The sequence below is a fragment of the Endocarpon pusillum genome (assembly GCF_000464535.1).
Source record: "Endocarpon pusillum Z07020 unplaced genomic scaffold scaffold4192, whole genome shotgun sequence".
Lineage (NCBI taxonomy): Eukaryota > Fungi > Ascomycota > Eurotiomycetes > Verrucariales > Verrucariaceae > Endocarpon > Endocarpon pusillum.
The window spans coordinates 155,303-167,783 of NW_006916399.1; the positions used below are offsets into that span (position 1 = coordinate 155,303).

Genomic DNA, 12,481 nt, shown 5'->3' on the forward strand with positions numbered 1-12,481 from the left:
TGTCTTCTTACTCGTCGCTGCTCGTGTCTTCTTACTCGTCGCTGCTCGTGTCTTCTTACTCGTCGCTGCTCGTGTCTTCTTACTCGTCGCTGCTCGTGTCTTCTTACTCGTCGCTGCTCGTGTCTTCTTACTCGTCGCTGCTCGTGTCTTCTTACTCGTCGCTGCTCGTGTCTTCTTACTCGTCGCTGCTCGTGTCTTCTTACTCGTCGCTGCTCGTGTCTTCTTACTCGTCGCTGCTCGTGTCTTCTTCGTCCTCGCTGCTGCTCTCTGAGCGCTTTCGCTTGTGCGACGCCAGCTTGTAGTACCGGGGCCCTGTGGGGTCCTCTTCATAGGCGAAGGTCATGTAGTCCCGATCATCCATATCGAAGACCTCCATATCCGGGTAATCTTCTTGTGCCTTACAGTCTCGACAGCTGATGTCAGTATCTGAGCTGTAGTGGCTGCGGGTTCCATCGTCATCGCCGTTATCATCCAACAAAGTCTTTACGGCGTCCTGCTGAACCTCCCCGTCTTCGTTGTCCTCGGAATCTGGACAACCAGGCTTTGAGGAGATAGTGCTCCCGGCAAACACGTTGGCGCTGCCTGGACTTGGGTTGTGAGACACCGAAGGCATACTCGCCTTCTCCACCACGTCCACTTTCCCAATCTTCGCGGTTTTGGGATAGAAATTAGGGGCAAGGGCTAATGGTGGGTATGGTCGACCCAACTTGCGATACGCATGTTCTCTGGTAGCTTCGTGAGACGTCTGAACACCAACAAACCTCGATTCTTTGGTCCATTGAGTAGTAGAGTGAGCGAGCTCATGGCCACGGATCAGAACGACGGAGCCTGCTGGATAAGAAATTTGAAGGCCGAGTTGGCGGAGGACAAGGTCAGCTCCTACACTATCGATCAGCTTGGACTAGATTGGATCACGTACATTCAGTTGCAAGGTACCTTCAAAATTGCCAAATGGCGTCAAAGCAGCAATTCCATATCGGCAATCTTTGGAATCGGTGTGGTCCTCAGTGCTCAAGTTGACCAGCAATGCGCGTAGCGTGAATGGCTCCCTTCTGCCATAGTATCCATGCGAGCATCCTTGTCTACGCCTTGACAGACATCGACGTAATCATGGTACAAAGCTGGCATGAGTGGTTTGAAGAAGAAGGACGCCACTTCCGTCAGCACCCGCCAAGGTCCGCGTTGGAGCTTTGGATATATTTGTGTGGTAATCATGTCGGAGCGCCAATATCTTATGGAATTACCTTTGGTCGGATATATGTGCTTTCCATGAGGGTCACCAATCATTTCACGGCAACCATAGTGCTCGACACCGCACTTCGCCAGATCTCTGTCCTCGGCCGCCCTGCAATCGTACTTGGGATTCTCACGAAGAAACTCCGCCTGCAAAGGATGGCGTGTTGGATCAGGTGTTGGAATGGCTTGGTGGTAGGTGTAGATGTCGAAACATGTATAAATATATTCCAGCACCTTTTCGGAGAAGAGTTTCTGTACTGCCTTGGATGCGCAGAACGCGATGAGCTCGTTATTCTTGTCGAGCACGAGAACAAGATCCTGGTCAGCAACCATCTCAAGAATGGTTGAGTCGGCAGCGGCGGCACTGTCCCTGTCACACTGGCTGTAATGATCCTTGAACTGGTTAATGTTCTTGGCTTTGGTCAGAGCCCACCATTTCTGAAGATCTTTGTTCTCAGCATCCTCCTGAAGCTCCTTCTCCATGGCAGGCCAGCTCGACCTGGACTCCCGGAGCTGTTTCGAGGCCTTGACATATGCCGTCTTCATCAAGTTCTTCACACGACCGCCGAGCTTTCTGTTGTGCTTCAGTAAAATCTTTGCCATCATCCACTGGACTAGCTCCTTGCGGGGAGTCTTGTCAGTGCCTTTGCTTGTCAAACTGTCATAACGTTGTGCCTGGGCAGAGCACTTGTAGGGGTTTTCTGCAAAACAGTCGATACTCTTGTACTTGTATCTTCTCATAGCCAAGCCGCAGACATGGAGATCCTTCACCTGGACGTTTAGAGCTCGCTCGCTGTATTGCACAGCTCCGTCGTCTGCAAAGGTTCTTGCGTCGTCATCTCGCAGGCGTTTCAGACGCTCTGCAAAATCTTCTACCCATTTTGACGATTTGATCTTCTCGTCTTCCAGATTCGGAATTTCCTATTATGAGTTAGTGCTCCTGCTTTCAGCTTGCACAGCATCCCCGTAAGGCTTGACTCACAGTCCCAGGATCAAGCCAGTGGGAAATGTTTCCAGCCCATGGGAATAGCGTTCCCGGACGTCCTCCAGTCTTTGGTGGGGGCAGTGGAGACATATTGATGGTTCTCTTCTGGTGGTGAAGATGCTAGATTTCCTGATAGATTCAAGAATGGGAAACCAAATTGAATTTATAGAACGAAGACAGATGCTGCAAATGTCTACCAAATTCAACAAATGGAAAAGCATGGGTATATTTATAATCGCTAGCAGCGAGATATATTGCAACACAAGCAATTAGCTAGACATCAGCCTCAGGATCAACTCCATAATAAACACAAATAGAAAATGGTAATTAAGAAAAGGTAGAAACACCATTCCTGCAGGCTTTGCTTGCTTCACAAGCATCTGCGTGACTTACCTTAAGCCTGCCTGCCTACCTTCACTGAACCAGGCGCGCAAGCATTCACCCTGGTGATGCCATGCCACCAGCTTGCCTCACCGTCTGGCGGTGATTGGACATGCCGCCAACTTGCTGCTGTTGGTAGGATATACGTATCCAGGCCTTACCTGATTTGTGCTTTGAAACAGCTTGCTATGAGTTCTGGACAAAGAACTTTTGAGCACACGATATGCATGCCAGGATTGATACCATGGTTTGGGGGGGATTGCAGACGGTGCATTCTTCCCGTTTGATGATGGACGCTGTTTCTGTTTCTGGTACGGTTTGCAAGAGTTTTTTAGCATTCTGGAGCGTATCTCTAGTCCTCATGATTGGAGTGAGATTTGTACAGGACGCAACTCTTACAACTAAGTATAGATGAACGGTGGAAAAGGTCAATGAAGCAGAACAACTTTGGGGTGCCAAGCAGGTGTGGACATAGGAAATAGATGACAAAATAACAGGGACATTCCGCACGTGTCTAGAAGTAGTGAAGTATCTTACATTACTTGGTACGTGTCATCAGGCTTCCTACCTGGCTTATCAACCTCCACTAATCAATAGGAAAGACAGAAGCATCCCGGAAGGAAGCCTCTAAGAACCGACCTGGGTCAAAACACGCACTGTGACCTGAACATCGATCTACCTGTATGGAGCCAACCAAGGAAAATATTGAGCGAAGGGCCAAGGCAATCTTTAGCTGCCACAGCCTGGCTGGTGGAGACTTAAGTAGTTCATGTGGACGCTTACAGATTATGCAATCATGAATTTGCTTCTTCTTGTTCTGTATCCCTAAGGGTTCTTTCTCTCTGCAAGTACACCAGTCCGCAATCGCTGCTTGTCGAACACACAACAAATACGCTCGCTCCCTCCGAGAACCTGAATAGGCCATCAGAACACCTGCGCCATGCTTCGGGTCAGAAGATCTCCCATGCTGGATTACACAGCCTACGCAAATGTGTCTGGGCCACCAGCATATCCTGCATTCACCCCGCCATTATTCAGAGTGCCCCATGGAGCAGAGTCGTATGACTTGTAAAGAAAATCAGGTCAGACACTTGCGCACTTGAGGTACTTACTAATGAACGCCGGCTGTACAGCCATGACGGTTGGTCTTGGCGGATCCATGGTGAATCTACCACTCAAATTCGCCCTGACCCTTGTGAAAGACATATCTAATACTTGTTAGTCACCCATAGACATACTCTCGTGTTCGACCTACTCCTTATTCGATACTCTCAAGATACCATCCTTCAAGGTACACTTCCACTTGTTCTTGACTCGCTGCACCTTGTCGTATGTGCACAGCATGACTTGCTCAACAGTTTCGTCTTCAGGATCACCCCCAGCATCTTCAGGATCATCTAGGTCAGAATTGATGGCGTCTTCATCAAGCTCTTTCTCGTCGTCATCATGGTCGCCTGCGGCATCACCTTGAGCTTTAGGAAGTGAGGTTGATAGCTGCGGAGCTGCTCTCTGTGGATACTGCTCTTCGTATGTCCCCAAAAGAGCCTCCACCCGACGCTTGGTGCCGGCTGATGGCATGTGACGCTCATTTAGAGGAATCATCAAACCGCCGCCTTCAATCTGCTGTTGTCTTTGTAGCATGTGCTCATGGAACAGACGTTCACCTCGAGCCGGTGCCTCCATCAGGGTACGTCGGCGTGCAACCTCGGCTTTCCACTTAGCGAGCGAGTCGTTGCTACCGTCATGCTGCGCTGATTGTAGTGGGGTACGAGACTGAGGTGTTGGCGTGGAAAAATTTGGGAGAGCTTGCTTGCGATCGTCACCATCTTGGCCTTGGGAGTTGGGCAGACCCGGTTGCTGTCGTTGACTAATAGATTGCTGAAGCTGATTGATCTGTACCGCTGCTTGAGGACCATATCGCTGCTGCAATGCTTGCGCTGCTCGTTCTTGCGCGACAGTGTTCACTGGTGCTGGGGGGAGTTGCGGCATCTGAGACATGGGATAGCCCATCAGAGGAGAGCTTGTTGACTGATACTGTCCTGGTTCTGCCTTAACCCGAGGCCCTTGATTGGACGGCGGCATAGGAGAAGGACGTGCATTCTCGGAAGCGAGTTGTTGAACTTTAGTTGTGTTGGACGAGACGTTTGGGGTCGACTGGGGGGTTGATGCTGCTGCTGAAGAGCCGACATTGGTACTAGAATTCTGTGGCTGAGGCTCCCATGGGAAGTGACCGACTTCAAGGGCGGATAACTTTTTTTGCCAGCGCTGTTAATAGTGCAATATTAGTACGACTCCCACTGACTCAAAACCAAGAATGATAACGTGATGACGAAATAGCTCGTCGGCAACGGTGGGGCGCAGTCCAGCCCCAAATCCAGGCGCCAATAATTTTCCTGGAGAAGGTATAAAAATGACTCATATGAGCGGCGCTCATCCCCCCAAGAACAGTCACTGCCCGCCCCACCAAAATTTGGCTGAAGGTCATAAACGCCATCTTCACCGACAGGATTTGAAATTGCATCGAGGCAAGAAAACATCTCAACCACCCCAGCGATGAGCCAGAATATTTGATATTTAAGCAGTATTTCTTCACATGACAAAGGCGAGAATGGGAGGCTTCTTACATGCTTCAACAGCTTGAGTGTCTCCGAGTCTACACCCCCTTCTTCGAAATCGATTTGTGAAGCATCGCAGACTTCGTCAATGATTTTGCTGTAGACTTGGCCCTACAGCCAAAGTCAGCCACTCTTCCGCCTACATCGAACCGAACAGGGACTTGAATGACCAAGTGACAAGCAGGTGAATGTGTGACGAAGCCAGGCGGCCTGCGCTCTCGAATGTGAATGACGGATAGCTCACCACTTGCTGCTGGGACATTTCGATATGAAGTTGCTGCAAAGGCGCAGCAATTGGGAAAGGGGTTTGGAGCGGTTTGTTGTGATCTGATTCTTGGGAGTGGTAGATGTTACAGGTTGTGATAGCGGGCGGGTGGGCAGGCGACGGAGGAGAAGTGAAGACGACTGACTGTGCGCACACGAGTCCTAAACCAGCATGTGCAAAGTTGTCGAGCAGTCAGAATTCTCCACCGTATCTGCGTACTCCACCTGATGTTGCCGTCTCCGCAAAGGCACTGATGTAAGGGCAAGTTTTGTAGGATTATTAGGTAGTGTGAAGAGGGCAAGTTTCACGATGTAGGCAAGAATGGGTATACCTGGTGTGCTTAGCGTGCCCGGTGCCGCCTAGTCTTACAGCCCGATGGCCCAAGCAAGGAGCCTCAATTTGACCATCACCTCACATGGGGACAAAGTTATAGTATTCATGTAGGATGTATTGGTGTTACTCCAGACATGCCAGTGAGGATGATTGTACGCCTCATACCCAAACACAAACAAGCAACACATCATGGAGTTCATCCCGATGTCAATAAACAATAAACGCCCTTGATGTGGGCTTGAAGCCAACGCCCATCGCCATGCTCACACCAAATCAAAACTGTGCTCACGTAGCACATTATCGAATAGTCATCTGCTTGGCCATTTGACTGGTCTTGCTTCCGACTCCTCCTTCTCGAGATGCTGAGGCACTTGTGCCCGCTTTGCGTTCGAACACCTTCCAGAATTTGAGACTCTCGTCCGCCGCTATGACTTTTAGTTAGCCTTTGATCAAGTCGAGGTAGAAGGAATGTTGACTTACCAGCGGTAGCCAGCATCTGGCCGTCTGGGCTTAGACAGCTGTGAAGGACACGAGTTTCGTGTGCAGGGATCTCAACGTTGCGGACAAGTGTAGGATAACTCCAAATGCTCAGGGAATTGTCTGGGAAGCCGCTGGAGCTCACAAGCTCACGATAGTGATTGCTGAATTTGAGGCTTGTTACTTGCGAGCCAGTGTCGATGCTGTTGACTCGAGCCCCCGTGGTGGTATTCCAGAAGTGAATGTGCTTGTCATAGGATCCGCCTCCGGTTGACAGGAGATTGAGCTGCCAAGGGCACCAGCTGAGAGCCTTGACCGCCGCCCGATGATTGGTCTTTTTGAATTTCGGGGCATTGAGGGATCGTGCGTCCCAGATCGAGACAAGGTTGTCATTGCCTCCGGTTGCTAGCTGTGCTCCGTCTGAGCGCCATTCCAGCCCACAGACCTCTGAAGTATGTGAGACGAGTTCTGCCACTTTGTGTTGAGCAACACGCACATCATGGTTGAAAACGAGGCCGCTTCGAGCTCCAGTTGACAAGGTATGCTTGGACCATCCCATAACGCCCACGCGAGCATCATGGCCGAACATGCTTCGTAGCTTGGTGCCTTCTTCCACATCCCAGATTTGTACCTCTCCCGAACCAAGTCCAACGCCGACATAAGCACCATCTCCGCTCCACTTGACACTGCTGACGTAGGTATCTGGAGACGTTTCTAGGAGCGAGCTGACAGTTCCCGACTCTGCTGACCAGACGTACACGTTGCGTTCGAGACCAATCGCGACCTGATTCCCGGAGCTCCAATCAAGCAGATTGAGATAGTAGTCGTCGACTAGTCCCGGAGCATCGAGCACGCGTTCGGGGGCAGTCTGAATGCGACGTCTGAACTGTGCCGATTGTGCATTTGCAGGCTTGAGAGGGCGATTGTATTGAGATCGAAGGTCAATTGGCTTGGATGACTCTGGTGGTGGAGGCTTGAAAGCAAGAATGCGGGTATTCATAGATACACCACATGCTGATGCCAGGGAAGATTCATAAGCGACTGAGTCGGGATTGGGACGTTGGTATGAGGTTGTGGTATTGTCATCGTCCAGTCCCAGGTTCTCCAGGGTTGCCGTCAGATCACCGTCTGCGCCTCGGCCACCAATGTCAAAGGCACTGGCAGCGTTGGCCAGGACCGTCGATCCCTCACCGTTGCTGGTCTTTGGTCTGGAGTTCTCGTCCTGTTTTGCAGATCCAGCGTTGACAAGACCTTCACTCGCCATACGATTTGGTATAAAGCGGTCAGCAGCATTGTGCGGAATGCGCACCGTTGTCTTTCCTGCTCTCGAGCGCACCACAGATTCCTTCCTTGCTCGCTCTCTAGATGGCGTTTGTGTAATTGGTCCAGTGCCAGTCAAGGTCCATTCCGAGATGCCAAGGTCAAGATGTCTTGGTGATTGTTTGCCTTTGGCAATGTTGGATTTGGGCGACTGCTGGTATGCAAATTTCGATACAGACCGAGACACCGACCTCGAGAACTGCGTTGAAGGTTCTCTGTGGTGTATGGATTGAGCTGGGCGAGGAGGTGTGAATGGAGACGAGTTTGTGGAGAGGTTGGTAGCAACACTGGTGGTTCGTGTTCTAGGTGATGGTGTGAGGGGCATGCGGCCACCTGCCGTCTTGGATGAGAAGAGACCATGATGGCTCTTGATCGGCGTGGAAACTGATGGAGCAGCCATAGTGAATGTAGTGATCGAATGGACAAATCAATGTTTCGATCGGGTTCCTGCTGTAGAGATCAATGAAGACCTCCGGGTTAGTATGGTATCGATTAAGCAACCAGATCTTGTCGAAAAGTCTGTGCTGGGATTCCGGCGTAATCAGTGATATCCCAAGATAGTCAATCTAATGAATCCTGAGAATAGTTTGTCGTTGTTAGTACTGTGTCGCTGGTGATCCAGAGATGATTGAATAATCGAAGTCTCTGCTAAGAAAGCTTGCAATCGGTGGGTCGATCAATTTAAGCCGAAGCAGAAATGATCTAATGGATTGTATAACTGAGCTTAGACAGAGATGGAGAGTAGGGAGTAACTGTGAAGGTAAGGGTAAGGGGTGTGAGGTAGAAGATGTTGTTTTGTAGAGAGAAACAATAATTGGATTCGCGTTTTGAATGGTCGATTGTTGACACTATGCCAAGCATATGCTGCACAGCAACCAGACACCCTAACCTCAAAAAGCTAGGTCATCGAGCCGCAAATCTTGGCACCGCCTCCATTAACTTCTCCGATGGAGCCTTGCCCAGGAGACCGATGGCTTTACGATGTATCTAAGATGTATCTAATGTCACCAAGGAAATTGCCATAGCCCTTTTAACGTCTTTCGGATTCGACAACGTGCTTGACTGACACGAGTCTTGCGGCTGTTATGCTGGAAGGCATTCACTCTTCCAGTCTCTGACCATTTCCAGCAGCTGCCATGGCTCAGCCCGCGACTCCCGTTGGCAGTACATCTGGTAGTGCTCCGCTGCTACCGGCTTCACAGACGTCTGCACCCACCTGGACCGGCTTTACCGGCCCTTCTCGAACTGCATCATCTACATCTGCACAAGCAAACGCCTACCTCATGCCTGCCAGCCCTGCTAAGAGTCGGCGCCACAGCTCTGAAGGTCATCGTCCGAAGATGTCCAAGGCAACAGGATCTAAGCCCGCTTGTCTTGTCAATGCTTCTGTTACCTACTGTGGTAACAATCAGATCTATGCCTTTGGTGGCTTTGATCAATTCACGGACGAGGTCTATAATCATGTCCTGAAACTGGACTTGTACACGTTGAACTGGTCGCTGGTGGACAACTATGGTGATATTCCAGGTGTACGAATGGGCCACTCAGCATCATTGTACCAAGGACACAAGTTGCTGGTTTATGGCGGCGAGAATGAACATCGAGAATACCTCTCGGATGTGGTGATACTGGATCTCAAAACCATGTATTGGACACAGCCAGACGTTCAAGGACCGCACCCGCGGGGCCGAGCGAGACACGCTTCGGTGGTGTACGAGGATAAGTTGTTCATCATTGGTGGGTTGACAGGTGAAACCAACTACATTCTGGACGACATCTGCTATCTAGATCTTAAAACCTGGACTTGGTCTCGAACATGGAGCTTTGCTGGTCGCTTCGATCACTCAGCCTGGATCTGGGGAGGCAGATTATGGATTTTTGGGGGACTGGGACCTGAAATGGAGCGGTCAACTGAAATATGGTGGCTGGACTTGAAAGGAAGTCCATCTCTCGGCATGCCATCAATGGACGGATTTTCGGACCCAAATGGCTTAGGACGATCCATATCTGGATCGATGCCTTCCAATGGAACGACTTCGAACTTCAATCCAATCACCAATGCATATACAGCCAACTCTGGTAGCGTTCATGTGCGATCATCCAGGAAGGACAGACCGAATGCCCCGGGAGCAATTTCATCTCTCAAATTCTTGTCTGGTCCCCATGTTCCGCCTCAATCATCTGGCACCCATTTCCATGTCTACTCTTCTGGTACCCTTCTCGACTTTGTCACACCCGCAGCAACTATTAGATCGACGGAATGCAATCTTTCCTCGCTCGAACTCGACTCCTTGCGCTGGCAAAAGCTCGTTGAAGGCCCCGAGCTCTTTCAACCGGGATACAGATGGCATTATTGCACCATCAATGAAGATGGCACAAAAGCCTGGCTCCTGGGCTCTCAAATCGACACCAGTACCAGTAGTGGCCAAGAAGCCCAACTCAGCGAAGTTCTTGCTGTAGATCTGCGCAAGTACGGACTTCTCGGCAACGATCTAGTCTACCAATCAAACTCGGAACAACGACGCATCCTGGCCTCCGAGCGCGAAACCTCCATCTCACAAGGTCTCGGCACCGACCTGGCCTCCATGTTCGACATACCGCCCGACTCCGGCAGCATGACCGACTTTACCATTACCGCCAACGCGGACGATAGTGATATCTGCTCCGGTAGCAGTACGCTCAACTCTCCCACCGAACCCGCCGAGACACGCTTCTCCATCGGATCCACCGCCTCCGCCCCACTCTATCTCTCATCGAACACATCCACCTCGCCACCCATCCACGTCCATAAAATGATCCTCCAGGCCCGCTGGCCGCATTTCAAACGTCTCTACGCCGCCAAGATGGCCGAATTCCACAACCAGAAACTGCACATCCCAGAACCATATTCCGTCGTTCGAGCTTTTCTCTACTACCTCTACACCGACTCCATCGCGCCACACAGTGTCTACTGTCAGGATCTGACTGATGTGGCGGGTATGCTCGTCATGGCGAACCTGTATGATATGCCGAAACTACGACTGCTGTGTGTGCATCGCTTGAGCAGGGAGTTGGATGTTGAGCACGCGGCTATTGTGTGGGAGAGGGCAGGCCGGACGAATGAGGAGTGGTTGAAGCACCGTGCGGCGCGGTTTTGTCTGTCCAACTGGGGGAGGGTGGTTAGGACGGAGGGGTTCAGGGGGTTGAGTCGTGGCAGTTTGATGGAGCTTTGTGAGGTGGTGGATATGGAGGGTCGGGTTGTGAATGGAGAGGAGTTGGAGGCCGTGGTTGGGAATGTGGGTTGGTGTGCTGATGGTGGTAGTTTCGCAGTTGGAGGGTTGGGCAGGGATGGAGTTGGAAATGGGAGGTCAAGGGCTCGAGCGAGGGGGAGGAGGATGAGTGATATTGATGATGGGGAGGAAGGGGATGAGGATGGCATGGAGATCTCTTGAGGAGGAAGGAAATCCATGCGTGCATGCATCACTGGAAGGGAGGCCATTATTATGGCATGGCGTCCTCGAATTCGCGTGGTCGGGGCTATATGATGGGGAACGATCGCCAGATATCTGCATTTTAACCGGAGTATATCTATCTTCTGGCTGGATTGGAAGCGCCTATTTTCCCGTCTAACTTACTTAGCTTAGCAGATCTATAGATAGCGATTCATGCACCATCACTCATCCACACAGACGATCAATATTCAGTATCCATACCGCTTTATATTCACAGTCCCCCGTACAACCAACTTGCCCTTGAATCAGGCAACCCGACCTCCGGAGTTGGCTTCCTTTCCCTCCTCCCAGCTCCAGTCCAGACTTCACCAAGATCGAAAGCGCTGCAATAAACCACCACACTGCAAATAGACGTACCCGTAGCCGATCCCTTAGTACTCAGTACCCATCCTTCCTCCATCCCACCACGTCGGGTAGGGTTCCCCCCAAATATTCTCACGCTGGTCACATCTCCCTTTTTCCCCTTTCCCTTCCTTTCCATTTCCAGCTAGTCACATGATAAACCAAGTGCAGTGTTTTTAGATAAAAGAAGAAAGCAGGGAAATCTCCAAGACAAACTAGTTAGTGGGAAATGAAACAAACCTTTTTTTTCGCAAGAAAAAGTCATTCGGTTCGATGGTCGTGGTGGGGTGATTTTACGTACACACAGCCACCATGTAAGACCGGGAGGGGGGAACCTTGGTCCCAGTTCCGAAGGTTTAGAGTTTTTTTCTTCTGTTGGTGTTTGGAGCGGTGTAGAGAGTGATGTGGTCAGGAAAAGGGTGAGTGGGGGGTGGTTGGGATGGGTAGACTTATAGAATGGTAGGTAGGCTGGGTTGATGGTGTTACTTTCTGGCTTGTGCGTGTGAGTGTGCGTGTGCGTGTACATGTACAGGAGGTTGGAATGGATTCATTGACTTGGGACTTGTAGGTAATGGTGCTCTTTGCTGGTGTTGGGTTCTTTTAGCCGAGCTGGCTTTCCTTAATATGGATCTGCATTTAAATGTACTTGATCTGGTCTGATCCTTGCGCAGTGCCACGTGGGGCTCTGTGGTCTGGTATGCATCAAAACGGGATCGAACCAGATGGGATGAATGAGGGACGAGAGGTGGGAAAAGCCGTGGGACCGGGACATGATGACACGATGGTTAATATGTGTCATCGATTCTCCCCACAACTGGTTTTGATCTTTGCTTCAGCGAGCTTTCGTGCAGACCAGGTCACCCAGGCAAAAGCAGGACAATGAGAAATGACAAATGGGGAGGGTCGAGGAGGTGGGAGTGGGAGCCTAAGCACACGATGCGGCAGGGCCTCGCGTCTATACAGCGCACTCCGGTTTGGAAAACAAAATCAGAAGCTTGACCGTTTCGCCCTTGATTTTCCTCTATTGGATTTCAAC

The 12,481-nt window shown here is 50.7% G+C and overlaps 4 protein-coding genes across 4 annotated transcripts; 1 reads left to right on the top strand and 3 right to left on the bottom strand.

Annotated features, from left to right (window-relative positions):
• Nucleotides 1–223: 223 nt before the first annotated feature.
• EPUS_02369 (uncharacterized protein) lies at nucleotides 224–2,311 on the bottom strand (the record flags this gene model as incomplete). The annotated part of the gene is made up of 4 exons (XM_007805275.1): nucleotides 224–879; nucleotides 937–1,052; nucleotides 1,118–2,157; nucleotides 2,219–2,311. 4 exons carry the CDS (start codon nucleotides 2,309–2,311, stop codon nucleotides 224–226), a joined length of 1,905 nt encoding a protein of 634 aa, XP_007803466.1.
• Nucleotides 2,312–3,770: 1,459 nt separating this feature from the next.
• Nucleotides 3,771–5,479, bottom strand: EPUS_02370 (uncharacterized protein; the record flags this gene model as incomplete). The annotated part of the gene is made up of 4 exons (XM_007805276.1): nucleotides 3,771–3,810; nucleotides 3,858–4,867; nucleotides 5,227–5,314; nucleotides 5,361–5,479. 4 exons carry the CDS (start codon nucleotides 5,477–5,479, stop codon nucleotides 3,771–3,773), a joined length of 1,257 nt encoding a protein of 418 aa, XP_007803467.1.
• A 633-nt stretch (nucleotides 5,480–6,112) lies between these two features.
• Nucleotides 6,113–8,012, bottom strand: EPUS_02371 (uncharacterized protein; the record flags this gene model as incomplete). The annotated part of the gene is made up of 2 exons (XM_007805277.1): nucleotides 6,113–6,240; nucleotides 6,296–8,012. The coding sequence occupies 2 exons, from the start codon at nucleotides 8,010–8,012 to the stop codon at nucleotides 6,113–6,115; spliced, it is 1,845 nt and encodes a 614-aa protein (XP_007803468.1).
• A 736-nt stretch (nucleotides 8,013–8,748) lies between these two features.
• EPUS_02372 (uncharacterized protein) lies at nucleotides 8,749–11,043 on the top strand (the record flags this gene model as incomplete). The annotated part of the gene is made up of 1 exon (XM_007805278.1): nucleotides 8,749–11,043. One exon carries the CDS (start codon nucleotides 8,749–8,751, stop codon nucleotides 11,041–11,043), a length of 2,295 nt encoding a protein of 764 aa, XP_007803469.1.
• Between the last annotated feature and the right edge of the window lie 1,438 nt (nucleotides 11,044–12,481).